We start from the raw sequence: 20,132 nt of genomic DNA on the forward strand, positions 1-20,132 counted from the left end.
TTTTTACCAACTTATTACCCCATTTAAATAAGGTCCAAATTAGTTTCATTCATTACTTCATGCGCATTGTGATTATCTCCAATTTACCTAAGCTCCTAACATGTCAAACAAATTAACCTGCATTCTTCAGTAGTTTCTATTAGTGGACTGGAATCATCACATAATTTTTTCATCCACCATAAATTGGAAAATGTTCCAATATTTCAGCATTCATTAAGGAATACAGATTAGCAGTCAAGTGGTTTCCTTGCAAGCAACTGAAGCTGCCTGGCAGAGCTAACATTAACAAAAGAAAACCACCAGCCATCAGGAGAGATATGAAAGCTCTGTATCTTTCTTTGATACAACAAATTGCATCAATTCCGAAAAATCACTAAAAGAAATCAAATTCTAGATAATTATCAGAACCTTTCGGATTGGCAGTAGAGGCAACCTTTTCGGTTGCTAATGGTGTGGGCCTTGGGGTTCGTTCAACCTCAACTGGCTTTGGTATCTCTGGAGGGCTGGCACATCGAATCAAAGCCCAATTTACACCTTCAAAGAAGGGGTGCTGTTTTATCTCTGTAGCCCCACGCTTATACGCAAGACGGTGCTGCGGTTCCTTAACAAGCAATCCCCTTATCAAGTCCCTAGCAGCAAAGCTCACCGTTGGGGACTCTGGAAACCGTAAGGGCTGGCCAACAACATTGAAAAGTGTAGCCCTATTACCAGACCCCTTAAAAGGAGTCTTACCAAACAGAAGTTCATACAAGAAGATGCCAAAGGTCCACCAATCCACAGCACTACCATGACCCTCCCCCTTGATAATCTCTGGGGCCAAGTACTCATGGGTGCCGACAAATGACATAGACCGAGCTTCTGTAGGCTCAGCTACTAGCTCAGGCAATGGGCTAACCTGACTTACAATCTCAGGTTTTGGTTTCCGCTCTTTCTTGGACTTGGAAAAGAAAAGTCGGGGGCCAAAGCATGTAGTGGGAGCAACACATGAGGGCTGAATACAGGATGGCTTGATGCAAGCAGGCTGAACACAGTATACCTGGTTGTTCTTCCGAAATGATTCAGAGTCTGGATTGGAAGACTTGACCAGTGTGGGGCTCACCGCACAACGAAGGGATAAGTCAAAGTCAGAGAGCATGATATGGCCATCCTCTCGAACAAGCACATTTTCTGGCTTTAGGTCACGGTATATAATCCCAAGCATGTGCAGGTATTCTAATGCTAGGAGCACCTCAGCCACATAGAATCTGCAATTTGCGACACAAGAAAAGTATACATCAAACAAACACTACTATATATGAGTCACAAGAAAGTCAATAATTCAGTTTGAAACTCAAAAACAATTCTATAAGTGCTATATCATTGGACAGAATCCATGTAACAGGTTTCAAATACTTTGATTATTATTTTGGAGAAGGTGATGATGTGAATAGTTAATGTAAATATCTGCATCTTGCAGAACAAATTGCTTGCCTTTAGAACTTTTCACAAATTTTCAAAGATATCAATATGACAATAAGTCCCTGCACTAACAAGAAATCCTTAAAACTTTGGAAGTAGTATTTTTCTAAGGTAGTAGGCCTGCTTTATAATCATATTTATTTGCGACAAATTCCTGACATTGAAAAGTCTGACGTAATTCACTTCTTAATCTTACCAACAGCTTCTCTTAGTTCCTACTACCCCAATTATAACAACAATCCCCTTACAGGATAAAAAAGTAACGGAAAAGCTACACCCCAGCTCATCAGTTTCTAGCAGCTGGCTACTGGAGCCATTTGGAGCATGACTGTGAAGCCCACAGCAATCTGACCATCTACGAGGAACTCTACATCAACAGCTACCAAGTAAAACATTGAAAGGAGGAAGAATTCAACTGCTAAATAATGTACACGATATATAACTTGTCTGCCAACAATAAGTAACATGGATTTAACTAGTAGCTTGACAAGGTTGTTTTGTGACTGGTCAAGGTCATTGAGGATTGCTATTCAAGTTCAACTGTTCAACCTAAGTGACACTGGGCAAATTAGGGTGGTATGTCATTTATGAACAGGCATTCCTAGTGTCACTAAGCCTCGGCTTTAACACAGCATGAACTTCTATAAGTAAAACCAATCATGGTAGAGCATTTAAAGTTCAAATTGTTAAGAAAATAACAAAGTTCCAACTTGGTAAACAGACACAACCCTAGCCAAATATTGGTGGCCGAATGGTAATCAAGGGTAGCATTATATGAACTTTAACAAACAAAATATATATACACAATCAAAGTCGCTCTTTAAATCAGGTAAAAGACAATGGAATTGGATCATACCTATTATATTTGAAATGAAACTTCACCAATTTCTAGAAAAGGTCAGAGCATTATGGAGTGAAAAAGGAAGCAAATTAACAATAATGGACATCCTAATTATGTTTACTTCAGTCTCCACCACAACCTTGCAGTGAAAAAAGAAATGAGTGTTGACTTACAAATCATCATTACAAGACCAGTCCTTGGTAGAAATAAAAATTATAAAAGAAACAGAAACATCTAAATTCTAGCTATACTTAGTATACCATCTAAGATCAATCCAACTTCATACTAAGCTATGTACCACATTATGAACACTACGGAATAGTCCAGAAGTAGTGGCTCATAATTGTTCAAATACATCCTCAATTTCTAAATAGAAAAGAAGATGTGTATCTTCCCAAATTCATGTCATTACCAAGCTCTCAATAGTACATGTGCTTATTTATAAAATAGTATACTACCAACCAAGAGATATGCTACAAGTACCAGTCCTTTGTAACAAGTAACAAATTACAAAAGAATCATCCAAATTCTAGAGCTGTATAGCATTTTTTGAAGACTAAGGAAGAGTCCAGCGTAGCTGCTAGTTCTTTCATATTTCATCCTTAATTCTTATTTAGCAAAATTTGTCTGTTTCCAAATTCATAACCCAATCCCTCACTTTGCTTGCAAGAGCTCATCTGTAATATAATATCCTCAAGAAGACAAGAGGCAATCTTTCTCTAACTTCCACAAAGAAATGCATGTAGTGATGCCCTGGAAAAGTTGCAGAATAGAATCATCCTTTTATTGCTTTCTGCCATACATATATCCCTCCCTAAAGTTGCTCAAGTGCGAATATCTCCAAAAATTGATGATTTTGCATATAATGTGAAAGTTGGTTGTACACCTCTCTGAAACTTCAAAAATTGTGTATATGATCCTTCCATTAGATGGCATACCCTATGGATGCCGGCACATACATCTAACCAAATAAGCAACTTATAAGGGATATACAAGATAGAAATGCTTTGTACAACTACTTCCTTTGCATATCAATTTCTACTTACTTTCTAATCAACAGTAGAAAGAAGAGCCTTCCGTTTTAAGGTTCCTAGCCTTTTCAAAGTCCAAAGATTTTTTTTACCATAATATTTGAAGGGTTAACTGCAATAGCCAAGAAGCAGTATCCCTCCTAATCAGCACACAAGCTAGACGCTCTTGCCTAACATATGGACATATGGGTTGGCCAGGGTACAAGTCAAAGTGGATTATACTTTATCAAAAGACACTAAGTATTGTGATTCGCTGTCAACCTGACATCAATCTTATAGAACTTGTGCTGAATTATAGCCACAAGCCCACAATAAAGATGCTTGGCATGGAAGCTATGATCAATTGTCATGTAGAATTATTTACCTTGCTGTTTGCAATTTAGGATCATGTAAAGAAATGTACAGAGTATAGTTCTTGCCTAAACTTTATAAAAGAAGTATGATGATGCAGAACTACAAACAATGATTGATATCCAGCCAATAGGATTCGGATTTGCGAATTCCCACATTTGTGATAAATAAGCTCTGAATCATATTTGATAATCGATTGAAATTACATACCTTTTGGTTTCTAAATTCTAACAATAGGACTACACAACTAATGAATCTTTTGACTGACAGTATTGCTTGCAGGAAGGTAGCATAGTTGATCAAGATTTAAACATCTCAATCATTAATTAGACAAGGTTGGGATACGTAGATGTGGTATAATTCAAGCATAATTATTGTAAGGACGAGACTAGGTTAGCGTATGCATAAATTCTAGATAAACAAAAAGGTTAACTTTTTAAACAATAAAAATCATTATCAGAAGGCAAATTTGACTATCAATAAGAGATAGAAGAATCGTGACATACTTGACTGCTTGTTCTGAAAAATGTTTCCCTGGTTGCCTCTGTCTAAGTGTGTGCAGATCTCCTCCTGGACAGAACTCCATTACCAAACACGAGAATTTATCAGTTTCAAAGTGAGTATACAATGTTGGTAGAAATGGATGATCAAGGCACTGTAATATCTCCCTTTCAGTCTGTGCTCTAAGCAGTTTCTTGCGACTTGCCAGAGACCCCTTATCCATAACCTTCATAGCAAAATAACTCTTCGTTCCACTCAACTCCGAGAGATATACACTACCAATATCACCGCAACCCAACCTCTTTAGCAGCCTGAAATGGCTTAAACCCAGAACTCCATCTCTAGTCCGCACTATCTGAATTGCTTCCCATCTCGTATCATTTGCTTTATGAGGCTTAGTAATGCTACTACTCATGCTACTACATGAGCTCTCGTCACTAAGGTTACTACTTGTACTGGGCCTGCATATGCTATTCTTTCCATTTTCGATGAAGTCGGCTTGCTCACTAATCTTACCACTTCCACTGGTCTTTGTAAGACTGCTAATTTCATCACTAACTTTAGCAGAAACAAAACTATCACTTACACTGCTCTGCTCAGATATTTTCGTTTCTTGAACTCCATTATCTTCCAAACTTGGTGTCTTGTTTGATTCCAAAGAATCTCCTTGTTCTATTGGCACCTCCGAACTTTCAAGTGAGGGAAGCATATCATTAGGCTTTGAAGAAAAGCCAGTCTCCAAAGGAAATTTGTCTGGCACAATATCAACAGATTCCTTATAGCAATGATGTGGCTTTTGCTCATCCAGTGCCGCTCTTGTAGTATGCTTTGATGTGCTGTGGTTTATTGATTTTGGCAACCTTTTGGATGTAGTTGGATCTGCTTTGTTTGGTTTAGGAATCTGAGAAGGAGGCGACTTATTCGACACTGGCTCAGCTGATTGGCTACCAAGACTTTTGAGCTGTCGTTCAGGAAAATTTTGGGATACAGCCTTTGAAGCCATTGTAGCCAGTCTAAAAAGTAGTTGACTAATCCAAAGCACACAGCTTGCTCAATGGTCTCAAACATACTATCCAGTATTCTACAGAATTACTATTTTTATCCATCACGAAATACTCGGCTGTGGAGGGTGATTGGGGTTCTCTGCATGTGGAAAACAAAATTTACAACCATTAGCAAAACTTTGGACTGGAATAGTGCTCAATAAGTAAATATAAGAGAACCCGACTATGAAATTGTGAGGCATCAAGATTGATTAAGAACTGGTGCATTGAGAGTTATATAACTCCAAACTCAGATGCTTAATTACTCAAGCTAATTAATAAACAAATAATAGTAAGAATATTTCTACATGATCAATAAAGGTACAAATATGCATGGTATAAACAAAATTCCTAATGAAAACAAATCTCACTTAAGACCGCCTCAAGATGTAATTTTTCAATAAGAATATGGAATGTGGGGGCACAAACCACCTAAAATAAGGGACCTTTTCTTTCAAAAAGAAGTGAAGCAGCCTGGATCGGTACATCACACCTCTACAAACCGCTTTTCCAGGACAACCAACACCGCAAAAGCTATGAAGTGAAGAAAATAATGGAATGCCTGAATCATGCCGTATGCATGGAGATGCAATCTTTCTAAACCAAAACAAATATAGAACTAAAACAACACCCAAGAAAGGATTTTTTTTTAAGTTGGGAGCATACATAGAAATAGAATGTAAAGCAAGAGTCATGAAAGCCAGGATGAGCTCCTATTGCCATAAATGCAATTTCTACTTGCAGAACATCAAGGTAGATCTAGAAAACAATGGCAAATCCAACCTAGATCCAGTGGGGGGAACCCATAAAAAATGGGAAAAAGAAGAAGAAGAAAAATTACAGAAAAAGAGGCAGAAATAGACATACAAAATCAAATAAAAAAAAAGAGGGGGGAGGGGGGGAGAGAGAGAGATGAAAGGCAGCCAAAAGATTACCTTATTTTCCAAAGATCAACGCTTTGAGACTGCAAATGAGGGGGAAAAGAGAGGATACTAACTGGTAAACTGCAAATGAGGGGGCAAAAGAATGGCTTTAAGGGAGTGTTGGGCATGCATGTATTCCTGTCTTGGATTTGGTTATTGTTTGTGGAGTGCACTACAAAGTGTATGTAAAGAAGAGAAGGGTCAAAGCTAAAGCCAAGTCTTTCCTGTACATTTATAACAATCTCGCTATTTGTTTTGTCCACGACGCAAAAGGGCCAGTCATTGCAGATAGGTGCCTCTTGCCTCGATCCAAACTTCTCTGAAAATGACATAAATGCCCTCCACAGCTTCACTGATGTCGATGTCCACCCCCTCTGGAAATGACAAGAGCATCCCTCGAATCCCTCTCCCGTCCACGGCCCAATGCGTTCTGGTGATAAGAAAGAAAAGATTACTGCTAATCTCATGGCCCAATGCATTCCATCGTTGGAATTTGGTAAGTTATCTTGTCACAAAATGATAATTAATGACTAATTGAATCCCCAATTTGGGGCACTGATTAATGCACACAGCTAGCAACAATTTGAATTTGATTTGCTCGTTGTGTGATCAATCCACTTTTCCGTTCTATCCATCGCTGGTGCCGGTGATAATTTCTGATGCTGTATATAAATATTTTGAGGAAAAGTTATTTAGCAATACAAAACAATCATAGACGTGCAATGTAACGGTCGTGGGGCCACGACAAACCTGAGGTCTGCACTGCGAGATCTGCATCTGATTCAGCTCAATCAGCATATATGGCCCCCCTGTGACACTTTAAGCCAGAGACTTTTAATTGCCATCAAGAAGGGGGAGAGAGAAACCAAAGGGGATATTAGCATTCAAAACTAGTACTTGATGTAGGGGCAAGTGAGAAATATTTTTCTAGTTGATAAGCTGCATTTAGCTATATTTGTTGTAAGCTGCATTTGTCAGCAAGGATCTATAAAGGGACCCAAGCTGACAAGAACCTTAACAATTATGGTGCACATTTATCTCTAACATAAAGGATCATGTATGGGAATTTTGCCCACAAAGGGAAAGGATAAAGCTGAAAGCTTATCCTTGGAATATGCTTCTAGATTCATCAAAAGTAAAAGTGCGAGTAGCCATCTTTGACAGCTTCTTTTAATACCGACAAATATTTCTACAAGAAAATCTTTTGGATTAATTTTTTCTTTTGACTATTATTCCAGATATCCAATTACAAAGAGATAGAGAGCACATCTTCAAAAATATTCCCACTCATGTATTTATCTCTTTGAGTTCTCAAGTTCTCTGAAATGGTAATTTATGTCAAGGCAATGGGTACCTAGAGGTATCTTACGGAGATTGGTCAAAGCTCATACTGAAGTGTGATACCCTATCCTTTTCCAGTTTATTACAGAACTTAGCATAATAAAAGAGCTATCTTAGACTACTATCATGCCTCCAACATGATCTTCCAGTGAGCCAAATGCAGCATGGTCAAATGGAGAGAGTGCTAGATTTAATATAATCATTTGTTTAAGCTAACATAACAAAACCCAATGAAGCTAGGCATAGGGGCATGAGCTGCAGCACATGGAGCCCTTCTGGGCATCTCCCTAACCTCTTAAACATTGTAAAGGCTCCAAAATGCAGTGCCATAAAATAACTTTCTTCTCTCTGTTCTTACCTGTGGGGGCATGTGCACTGCACATGATGGCTTGTGGGAGCATCTACTGCCAAGCAGGAGCATTTTGAGAATGAAAGAAGAGTGAACATAAAAATCGGTAAGAAGCAATGACAAAATAAGCAATCAGAATTATAGGCAATTTGAGTGAATAATAGATGGGAGCTTACCTGACTCAGAAGATGATCCAAAGAAACTTATGAGCGTAGAAGTACCAAAAACAAAAAAAGATGGCGGGCCATATAGACAAATAATTGGATGAAAGCATAGTCAAATATTAAGTCAAAAATTTGACCAGGTGATGATGCTATTGGCAGCAACCCAAGCCAATCAAGGGATTTTCATAAAGAGAAGATACTCTGACTAATTATTTAGATGGAAGATGCTGAGACAAAATGCTAGCCTTTACCAGACATCTGCAGAAAAAGTATGAATATTAATAAGCTTGGTAAGCAGTCAAAATACAGCGTTAATAAACCTGTTTGGAATCAAGATACATGACCCCTTTAAAATTAAGACAAAACCAAAACATCTTTACGCTTTACTGATGAAAACTGAAGTAACTTCAGATATTGATATTATTTCATTCATACTCAAAAAAGGAACACGAGTTATATTTGCTAAGCCACATCCACACCAGTTACCAGCATATATACACAAGTTTCAGGGTTAATCTAACAGCTGCTGGAAGATAAAAGTACAAGTGTATAACACCGGAAGTTCCAACGATGGAGGAACTGCCCATAATTAAATTTTCCAGCAGCATCACTACCTTGCTTTCCCATGGAGCATTCCTTCGACAAAACTCACAAAGTCTACATGTCAACTATTTTCTCTTCAACTTCCCAGTTCTGTAGGTTGTGCACCTTTAAATAATCTTAAGTGCCAGTCAGCTTCTCCATAGTACTCGCATCAAAGTAAAATAAAATAAAAGAGCAATACATGCCTCATTGGTAATCAAACACACCGTTGAAGTCATATGGACAATCATATGAGCACCATACCCAAGCTGTGGAACAAATATGAGAGGCAACTACGAGATATGAGAGGCACAACATATTTTCTGTCCAGTTAGTCCTTATCCTCTAAAAAACGGAAGTGAGTTATCAACAGAAATGGATAGTTTTATACACTTTGATATGAAAAGGTTACAATAAGGAATGTCAGGAAGAACTGCAGCCCTTCATTCCATCTTTAACCCTTAAGCATTCTCTCGTCTTCCTGCAGTGTCCTGAAAGAATTAGAAGCTCTTGGTAATCTAATCCTGAAGAGGGAGACCTGAACTAGGTTAGAAGGCCACCTTACACAAATACTTCCTAAACAATCCAGCCCCAGCCCAATTCCAGCATCTTGATTGCACAACAGAATAAGAATTGAAATTATCTTGTCGGTGCAAGACATAGTTCATATTGTGAAACTGCAAGTGAGATGAATGGAACAATAAGGAATGTCAGGATGAACTGCATCCTCTTTTTTCCATCTGTAGGCCTCCTGAAGAATGACACTTGAACTAGGTAAGAAGGCTACCTCCACCAGATAGGTTCTGAAAGTAATTGCTAGTATCATTGTTTGGAACATCAAGGCTGCCAGTAATATATGAATCATAAGACTAATAGAGCCCAACTTTGTTTTGGGCTGGCTCTGATACTCAGTGAGAGACAAGTATAGCAATTAAGTAGATGAACCATCAGATTAATTAATGAGAAAAGGGCATAGAATTACTATCAAACAACTATAGCAATTAAATAAGAGAGAGGTCAACAAGCAGCATTTCTATAACACTATTATACCCTATAATGTTATTTCAAAGAAAATATGAATAAATGAAGGTGGCAGTGCTTGAGAAGTCTGGTTGAAGTGGAGGCTTATAAAAGGTAACAGCAGCGACACTAGGTGACAGCAGCGACACTCCATTCATCCCAGAAGACTAACATTCATACTTTTCTTATGATTGCTTTTATTCGCCATTGACCTTTATGCTTTTCTTCATGATGACTTATCTGAGACAGTTTATATGCAGCTTCCGTCTTGCTTATGTTCATTCATCTCATGTATATCGCCTTCATCATGATATATATGGATTTAGTGAGCACCTCGTGCTTAGTTTGAGCAATTTCATTGAGATTAGTTATGTTGAGAGTACTCATGACCACTCCATGTTTGCGCAGTCATCACCATATGATAGGGTTATTCTCTTATTATATGTAAGTGATATGATTATTACAGGTGATGATTTAATTTCTATCAAATATCTACATAAGCACTTGTCCTAACTGTCACAACCCGAAAATAGGAATCATGACCAGCCATGCACCTCAATATGCTTGAGATACACGAATCCTTATAAATATTTCATAAGTGTACGATGGCAAAAATAAATAAACAAAGAAGATATGCTTTATTAAATTTAACACTAATTGCAATTATTGTAAAACAATGTCATTGTTTTTGAGTCTCTAAACGAAATAAATTTAACTTCTAATTTAAAGCATAAAATCCAAAAAAGCAAAAAAGTAAATAGATGAATCTTAAATGGAGGTGGAGTCCGGGTACGTCTCACTCAGTCACCGCGCTGACTATTATCTAAGATAGATAAATAAATAAAAAAAAATCAAATCCATAAGCTAACATAGCTCAGTGAATGGAATACACTCGAAAACCAAATAAATTCTAAATTATATTAATATTGAATAAAATTAAACTAAAATCAACAATATTCATAATAAATTTGCAATAGGCATGCTCTTAAAATAATGACAATAATAACAATAGAGAGTCATAACTTGTAACCTTGTACAGTTTCAACATGTTAACATCTTTCTAATATTTATACTGTCATATGTCTCAATGGGTCTATACCCTGTAGATTCACATCAACTAGAAGTCACCTCGAGATGATGCTCGAGATTTTTCTTCATAGTTAATCCGGTTAGGGTCATCAGATGGTGTCACTATGTGATTAACACACTGTCTTTTCCACTAACCATTGAGAGAAGTTAAAGTCACATAAGAAATTTCTCATTCATCATAAGACTGTTTCCTAACCCCGCTAGAGTCACCTAAGAAAGTCACCGCAGTGATCTGATTTAGGACTTTCCCCTGGATTTCCAGATAGACTTCAGTCACCACGGAAAACCGCAAGCGATTTATACCGAAACTGTTCTCTAAGTCGTACTAATACTAGTCTTATTTTTCTTTTCACTAAAATTTAATATTTGCATAAGGTATGGTGATGCACTGAGTATAATGATTAAATGCACACAGAAAAGTAACAATTAAATTTTGCACGTAAGAATGAAATAAATAAATTTGCACACAAAAAATTTACATGGTCTGACAAGATACGAAATGTAATAAAAATAAATATGTGAGTGAACCCACTCACCTGAGTCTAGATTAGATAATTGAAATTTCTAGCCTCTAGTCCACGTGCTGAAAATCACCACCTTTAAACAATACAAAAGTAACCATAATTTAATTTTTATCCCTAATTAAGTTTTTGAATTTTTTAAAACCAAAGAAATGACTATAATAGGCTGAACAAAATCCATTGGATTGGATTGGGCTACAGCTGGCCCATAGCCCACCCATCCACCTCATGCTAGTTGGGCTGGGCCAAGGCCTAACCCAAAGCCAACAAGGAACTGGGCTGCAGGTCGGCTTGCAGCCCATGACTTAAGGCTAGAGGTTGGGTCGGGTCAGCAACCCAAACCTGAACCCGAGAGAAGGAAAAAGGTTGGTCCAAAGAGATCGGTAAGGGGAAAGAAGAGGAGAAAAGGGAAAGGAGAGAGAGAGCATTGCCAGTGACCATTGTCGCAGGCAGCCTATCGACCTCGTCGGAGCTTCCCTAGCGACCTCGACGACTTATACTAGAGGGAAGGTCGATCATGGCAACCAACAGTGGAAGACTTCCCATCCATGGCCAGCCACAACCCAAGCCATGAGGGCCTCCTAGAAGATATCATCGACATCGGTCTTAAAGCACGAAGCTTCCGATGACGGAGCGGTAGTGATCCGAAGCCACCGGCCGATGAGGTTCACCAATGAAGCCGCAACACCGAAAATAGGTATTTCTAATTTACTCCATTAAATTGAAATTAAATTAGAGGCATGAGAGAGGGCTTACCAAGGAGTCATGTGGTAGTCTCCGATGACTCCGGCGGCACTCCGGCAGGCCGATTCCACTGCGTGACTGCAACGGTGAGAAAGAAGAAAGCAAAGGAGAGGAAGAAGAGAGGAGGCTGAGGGGGTTAAGGAGAGAGAGAGAGTGAATTAGGGTTTAATTTATAAATTAAAAAAAATCCAAATCTAATCTGATTCGGATTATGCGAGATTTTTTCCTGCGCCTCGTCGCGTGCCGGAGAGGGAGAGGGGAGGGGGTTGCACGTGTAGAGCACGTGCACCCTCCTCTCTCAAATTTTTTTTTCTCCGATTCTCACACCAACACTTTCAGATAAAAGACTTGGGACTTTTATGTTATTTTCTAGATCTTGAGATTGCTCAAAGTGAGAGGTATACTTATATCTCAGCAAAGGTATGCTTCTAATTTGATTAGTCGGGCTACCATATCCGATGATAGGACAATTGGTATACTACTTGAGCTTCATGTCATCTCACATATGGTGTACCATTGTTGGATCCAACTAGATATTAACAGATAGTCGATCAGATACTTATGTATCACCAAACTAATATCCCACATGCTATTAGTATAGTCAGTCAATTTATGATAGCTTCCTATGAAGCACGGACACCTCTCTGTTTTTAAAAAAAAAATCGGACACTGTTAGGACACAGGCGGGGACACGGGCGGGTCAGGTTCGATCAAATGTTATTAACCCGAATCCAAACTCAATAATAAAACCTAAACCCCATCGTTTTCTTACCTTCACTGTTGAGCGACGGAATCGTTCAATTCAATCGAAGCCCTAAAACCCTCGAGCAGCTACCGAGCGACGATCCAAGGCCCGACGGGCTGTTGAGCGAGTGTGACAGCTGACGAAGCGAGTGCAGCGAGCTGAGCACGGCGATGACGCAGGTTCTTCTCTCTCCCTGTCTCTGTCTCTCTCTCTCCGTCTCTTCCTCCCTCCCTCCCTGCCCTCCCTGTCTCTGTCTCTCTCCCTGTATCTTCCTCCCTCCCTCCCTCTCTCTCTCATTCTCTGTCTCTTCCTCCCTCTCTCTCTCTCTCTGTCTCTTCCTCCCTCTCTACCTTTCTCTCATTCTCTCTCTCGCTGTCTCTCTGTCTCTTCCTCCCTCCCTCCCTGCCCTCCCTGTCTCTGTCTCTCTCTCCCTATATCTTCCTCCCTCCCTCTCTCTCTCATTCTCTGTCTCTTCCTCCCTCCCTCTCTCTCTCTCGCTGTCTCACTCTCTCTCTGTTTCTCTCTCTGTCTCTTCCTCCCTCTCTCCCAATCTCTCATTCTCTCTCTCTCTCTTTGTCTCTTCCTCCCTCTCTCCCTCTCTCATTATCTCTCTCTGTCTCTGTCTCTATCTCTTGCTCCCTCTCTTTCTCTCATTCTTTGTCTCACTGTCTCTCTCTCTCATTCTCTCTCGCTGTCTCACTCTCTCTTTGTTAAATTATTTTAATTTATGTTATTTTAATCTCTGTTATTAAATTGTTAAATTATATTAAAGCTTCTCTAATCCCTATCTGTTAAATTGTTAATCTGCTGATACATATCTCTTTACTAATGTAGTTTTATTGCGGTTGAAGAAAAATGAATACTGAAAATAATTCTGATTCTAGTCAAAATACTACATCTTCTGTGGATGATAATGCTCTCTTGTGGAGATAGGTTACTAAGATGGAGAAATTAGGAGAAGGTGGAGGAAATCATAATTTTAGATGCAATTATTGTCAACAAGTCTACAAGGGATCATATTGTAGAGTAAAGGCTCATTTGTTGAAAATTAGTAGTCATGGAATTAGAGGTTGTCCAAAAGTGAGTAGTGAACATGTTATGGAAATGAAAAGGGTTGTTGATATGGCCAAGTTGAGAATTAAAAATTCGATGCCTAAACAAATTTCTTTGCCAAAATTTGGACAAGCGACATCTTCTAGTAGCTCAGTTGGAGGTGTAGGTTTTGATATGGGAGGGACATCAAGAAAAAAAGAGCAACAGGAATGACACCTATTGAGAAGTCATTTAATTCTGGTGCTCACAATTAATTATATTATGAGATTGTAAGAATGTTTTATTCAACTAGGTTACCTTTTCATCTAGCAAGAAACCCTTACTATGTTAGAGTCTTTCAATTTGCAGTAAATAATAATATTTCTGGATTTGTGCCCCCTGGCTACAATATGTTGAGAACTACACTACTTCAATAATAGAGAGCAAATATTGAAATATTGCTAAACTCTATTAGAAGCACATGAGGGGAGAAATGGCTGAGTATTGTATGTGATGGTTGGACTGATGCACAGAGGAGACCGCTTATAAATTTTTTAGCGGTGACTGAGAGTGGGCTTATGTTCTTGAGAGCTGTGAATTGTGAAAGAGAATATAAAGACAAATTTTTTATCTCTAATTTGATCATTAAAATCATTGAAGAGGTTGGATCTCATGATGTAGTCCAAGTGGTTACGGATAATGCATATGTTTGTAAGGCAGTAGGGATGCTTCTTAAAGCAAGGTTTTCTCACATTTTTTGGACTCCATGTGTAGTTCACATTCTCAACATAGCTTTGAAGAACATATGTGCAGCAAAAAATACTGAGGGGCAAATGAGATTGTGTTTGATGAGTGTAGCTGGATTTCAGTAATTGTAGAGGATGTAATGTACATAAAAAATTCCATCATGCAGAATTCAATAAGGTTGGCTATTTTTAATGAATTTGTCAACTTAAAATTACTTGCTATTGCGGAGACTTGCTTTGCTTCGATGATTATAATGTTGAAAAGATTTAGAAATATCAAGAAGGGTCTTCAATCAATGGTAATCAGTGATAAATGGAGTTCTTATAGGGAAGATGATATTGGCAAAACACAGTTTGTCAAAGATAAATCCTTGATGATATTTGGTGGGATAAAATTGAATATATACTTGCCTTCACAGAGCCTATATACAGTATGCTACGGGTTACAGATATAGATAAACCATGCTTACATTTGATATATAAAATGTGGGATACAATGATTGAAAATGTGAAGACAGTCATATTTATGCATGAAAACAAGAAAAAAGGCGATGAATCTATTTTTTATTCAGTGGTGCACAAGATCCTAGTGGATAGATGGGATGAAAGCAATACACCATTACATTGCTTAGCACATTCTTTGAATCCAAGGTTAATTTAATTTCTATAATCCTTTTTCTTATGATTAAAAATTTTATTGTTCTTTCATTGCTATTGTTTACTAATTATATGATTATGTTAATAGGTATTATAGCTAATCATGGATTCAAGAAGATCCAAATCGTGTACCACCACATAAGGATTTGGAAATTTCTAATGTGAGAAATAAATGCTTAAAAATGTTATTTCCAAATGCAGAAGAACGAAAAATAGCATACCAAGAGTACTAGTTTCTTCACATCAATCAAAAGTTTTGTTCAATATGATTCAATAGCAGATAGAAATGAGTTTGATCCAAACATGTGGTGAGTTGCTCATGGTGCTTCTGCTCCTATTCTTCAGAATTTAGCACTTAGGTTACTTGGGCAACATTGCTCTTCTTCAGGTTGTGAGAGGAACTGGAGCACCTATTCTTTCATCCATTCATTGAAAAGGAACAAAATAACTCCACGGAGAGCTAAAAATTTAGTATATGTGCATACTAATCTTCGCCTTCTATCAAGGTCTCTAGATTATTTGAGAGAGGAGACCAAGATGTGAGATATTGGAGGAGATTCTTATGATTCATTTAATGGTATAGGAATATTAGAGTTTGCTGATCTCTCAATTGATGAACCGAATTTAGAGACTATAATATTTGTTGATGAAGGCAATGAGGCAGTTGAAGATGAATGATCTACCTTATGTTGCTATTTTGTAATGATTGTTAGTTTTTAAACTTCTGTGGAACTCAGTTACTTGGACAGTTGGACATATTTTGCACTTTTGGGGCTTGTAATAATAATCTGATATCTTTTTAGAATTTTGTACGCTTTTGATTATCTTTCAATTTTGTTATTATCTTTAAATTAGTTCTTACAGCTTGATGTATACTTCTTAGTTCTTTGAATGATACTTCTTAGTTTTTATAGCTTGATGTATGTATTTAACACTATAAGATTACAAACTTTTACTTTAGATGTATCAATAATATATATTTTTTTATTTTTTTATTTCGCCGTGTCCTATGCCGTGTCCGTATCCTATATTTTCAAAATTTGCCGTGTCGCCGTGTTCGTATCGTGTCGTGTCCGTATCCGTGCTTCATTGATAGCTTCTCAATCTGTTCGTTACACAACACTTCTTCGTATTCTCAGATATGTACGGGGGACTATTACTCGCTCTCTTTTGATGTTTTACAAATTTATCACTTGTGCTTCGAGCTTACTTTGATGCTAATTAAGCTGGAGATCCAACAACCCGTCATTCCACCACTAAGTTTTGTTTGTTTTTTTGGAGATTCTTTTATATCTTGGCGTAGCAAAAAATAAGATGTTGTCTCTCTCTATCTAACATTGAAAAAAAAATATAAGGCTATGTCCACAAATACTAAGGAAATCATTCATCTTTGACGTCTATTGGGTGACATGAGTGTGTTTATGCCACTGCTCTTTATTGTGATAACATGAGTGTTTACAGATTGCAACTAATCTTGTATTTCATAAACAAACTAAGTACATTGAGATGGATGCCCATTTCGGACGATATCAATTTCTAGCTGGCATTATTAGTCTTTCATATATATCTTCTCTTGAGCAGATTGCTAATTTTTTCACCAAATTGCATCCAACTCCTTGTCTTAAGTATCTTATTAGCAAATTCTCTATGTTAAATCCACCCTGAGTTTAAAGAGGGGTGTTAACATATATGTATCCTTATACTATGCTTAGGGGACAACATACCCTTATATGATGTATATATACATCTTTTACTAAGAAATAAAGTTATCTTATTACTCGTAACATCAACAATGTCAGTGAAAAACACAATACATGACAGAGAGAGGCCTTGAGGCTAGGACTTCAAGCTTACCTGTCATTGAAGAGTTTTTCCATGTTCTCTATTTTCTGTTAAATCATGCTCTTGAAGAGTGAACTTATGAGTTAAATACTCTGAACTAACTCAAAATACTTCCAGTTTGTTCGAGGCTTACATGATGTCACTTGCTTTTAAAAAATTTCTTTGTATTAAATTGCGTCCTTTTTCTGGGAATTTCCATGATAACAAGCATGCCAATTATTTTCTGAAAAAATAATAGATAATTAAGTTTAAAACAGAACTATAGTCCTGTCTCCATGAAAGAACTAATAGTTCCTTTTTCAGACATTTATAAATTGCATCAAACTTCCTAGTTCCCAGTAAACATGGTAATATATAATGAAGTATTGAGCGTATAATCAGAACGTACATTGAAATTAGAAGCACTTAAAATAAAGGAACCTATAAGCCATTAGGTATGACTCCATAAGGTACTGCTAACAAGCCATGAAAATAAACAGTGGTCTGTTTGGCTCTAAGATGTCCCGGGACGTTGTGATCTTAGCAAGAGTTCTTAGAAACATTGCTCTAATTATTTCATCAAGATTACTTTGTTTAATTTCTGCAACTTGTGCCAAGATCTATCCAATATAAACTTTATCTAAGATTAATAAAAAAAATTGATTTAAGAACTAAAATGAATCTTAGACAACAAATTTACCTTTTCTAAGCCAGTCAAGAATGCCATGAGGCTGGCCAAAAACCTGAAGTGAAACAACTATGAACTATAAAGACTTGATCGTCAGTCAGATTTTTCATAGGATTCAGCATGAAAATAAAAATAAAGTAACAGAGGAACACAAACCTCAGGAGACAAGGCAAGCACATAAGCAACTTCCTGTATTATTCAACCACTTACATTATTCAAATAAAGGTCATGTATAAGACAATAGCAAGAAGACCACCCTCTCCTTCCTCCAACTTTTCCCCTCTTAATTATCCAATATAATATGTGTTGGAAGCTGCTGGAAATATCAGAGTCAGACAGATAGTTGTGTGATTAGGAAAACTATAAAGATCTTAGAGAAAGGAAGAAAGATTGAAGCTGTGATCACCCATTAAGGTAAAAGATATCGAACTCCAGCTCTTCCGAAGTAATTCAGAAATCATGATAAGAACAAGAAAATATCCCATCAAAACCCTAATCCAACATCGACACATTGACGAGATGATCGGTCCCATGAAAAAGGAAGAAAGACGAATATATAGATCTTTACTCAGGTTCCTGAGCTCTCATTTCTTCTTCTTGAGCTATTTGATGAGAGAGAGCGAGGAAGGAAAAGAAAAGGGCGCTTCCACAAAAGAAACTTTCAATCTTGCATCAAGAACCCTCCAAATTGTAACAATTGATTCCATATGAAAACTTCCAATATAAACCAAGAACTGTGAGAAGCTAAAACGAGCTTTCTCCTCTTTTTATTCATTACGCAAAAGAATTCGTCAAGAAAAGAGATCACCAAAGAGGGAAAACGTATCTTCCTTCCTCTCCACAATATCTGCAGCAAAAGTTCCATCAAAGAACCGTAACAAAAAGATCGAGCAACAGAACCCAAGAACGGGACCCTAGAAGAGAAGGATACGGAAAAATTAAAAAAAAAAATTGGATAAAGAAAGAGAAATTGAAGCATTGATCACCCACTGAATCGATGTGAAGCATCTCCACCAGGTTATCGAACTCCATCTCCTTCCGGAGTACTTCGGAGATCAATAAAAGAACGATGTGAAGCATTGATCACCCACTGAATCGATGTGAAGCATCTCCACAAGGTTATCGAACTCCATCTCCTTCCGGAGTACTTCGGAGATCAAGAAAAGAACGCGAGAAAGGTCCCTCACAAAACCCTAATCCAACGTCGATGAGGAGATCGATTCCACCAAGAACGAAAGAAAGAATCGATCTTTCCCTCCGGATTCTTGAACTGCGTACGGAGAGCGAGCAGGAGAAAAGGAGAACAAACAAACAAACAAAAAAGGCGCTTCAACGTCCGGCTCGACCTCGCCATTTATAGCCGGTAGCCTGGCCCACTTAGCCAACGGTCCGAGACACGTCGGATCGTAGCAAGAGTTACGAGGGTTGGTTTAAGTCGGTTTACAAATAAGTCCACGTACTATATATTTAAGTTAAAATAATCGAAAGATTATTTGAATAATATTATTTCGAAAATATAATTTGAGAGATGATATTTACAAAATAAAAATGATTACTTGGAGTAACCTTTTCTTTTTATCAATTTTTACCCCCAGCAATCTTTTAAAATGAATTATAGTGGTACTCTAAAGAACAATTATAATTTTTTCTTGGGATAAATGTCATGGGGTGGGGGGGGGGGGGGGGGGGGGACAAAATTTATTTTTGGAAGAACTATTCATCCACTGGCTTTCTTTCCGGTAATCCTAACAACATCAGTGAGTGGCAACTTTTATATTAGGTTCTTATACCTTGGGATCTCATTAACACCTAAAGATAAGAATCAATAGCATAACCGATTTTTCGACAGTGTAGATCATCCAAGATTCAGCTCAAGCTTAACTGAAATTAGATTCGAGTCAAGCTCATGCTTGAATTAGACTTGGTGCTTGAATCTTCTTCTCAAGCGGTTTGAAATAGGCAACAAATGGAAAATTGATGTCTGTCTGTGTTTCTATTACATGTAATATTGCTATTATTTTTTTCTTGGCATATGATGCAGATGTTGGGTCATTATTATGCTGGCTTGTTTCTGAAATTTTTCATTAAAACCTCCAACATGTGGTGGCCAGAATGCTTGCCAACAGCCTCATTTTTAAAGTTATCTTAGAAAACCAACTTCTTCAAAGATACATATATTCTCGTCCTCTCTCATCATGTCTTTTAATGATTTAGGGTATTGCAGGAGAAGGAAGAAGCTTGATAATTTTTAACTAAGCAGCTTGCTATATTAGCTGAAGTTTGATGATTATAAGTGCTTCTGTATTTAAAAAGAATTAATAATTTATACAATCTATATCTAGCCTTTCGACTCTTGAATGATTTCAAAAAAACTATGTTGAGGCTCAAGATGGTGCCTTATGTTTGCTTGATGTTTGTTTGTAGGTACAATTGCGAGGTGTGGGCACATGTGGATGCGTCCTTCCAGCAACTCATGGATTTGCTT

The 20,132-nt window shown here is 37.5% G+C and overlaps 1 protein-coding gene across 1 annotated transcript; it reads right to left on the reverse strand.

Annotated features, from left to right (window-relative positions):
- Positions 1-135: 135 nt before the first annotated feature.
- On the reverse strand, positions 136-18,950 carry LOC140777481 (serine/threonine-protein kinase D6PK-like). The gene is made up of 7 exons (XM_073121622.1): positions 18,638-18,950; positions 17,804-18,494; positions 17,660-17,702; positions 6,899-8,260; positions 6,161-6,810; positions 4,188-5,325; positions 136-1,244 (listed from the first exon to the last, which is right to left on the reverse strand). Exons 6-7 carry the CDS (start codon positions 5,183-5,185, stop codon positions 374-376), a joined length of 1,869 nt encoding a protein of 622 aa, XP_072977723.1. The 5' UTR covers positions 5,186-5,325; positions 6,161-6,810; positions 6,899-8,260; positions 17,660-17,702; positions 17,804-18,494; positions 18,638-18,950; the 3' UTR covers positions 136-373.
- Between the last annotated feature and the right edge of the window lie 1,182 nt (positions 18,951-20,132).

The sequence above is a fragment of the Typha angustifolia genome, chromosome 15 (genome assembly GCF_048772165.1).
Source record: "Typha angustifolia cultivar Huaian chromosome 15, ASM4877216v1, whole genome shotgun sequence".
Classification (NCBI taxonomy): domain Eukaryota; kingdom Viridiplantae; phylum Streptophyta; class Magnoliopsida; order Poales; family Typhaceae; genus Typha; species Typha angustifolia.

What these genes read in the sequence shown, in the direction of transcription:
- LOC140777481 (XM_073121622.1), bottom strand. Translation starts at nt 5,185, where the DNA reads ATGGCTTCAAAGGCTGTATCCCAAAATTTTCCTGAACGACAGCTCAAA. An exon ending in TTTTCAGAACAAGCAGTCAA is followed by an intron (nt 1,245 to 4,187) that starts GTATGTCACGAT and finishes CGCAAATTGCAG; the next exon opens with ATTCTATGTGGCTGAGGTGC.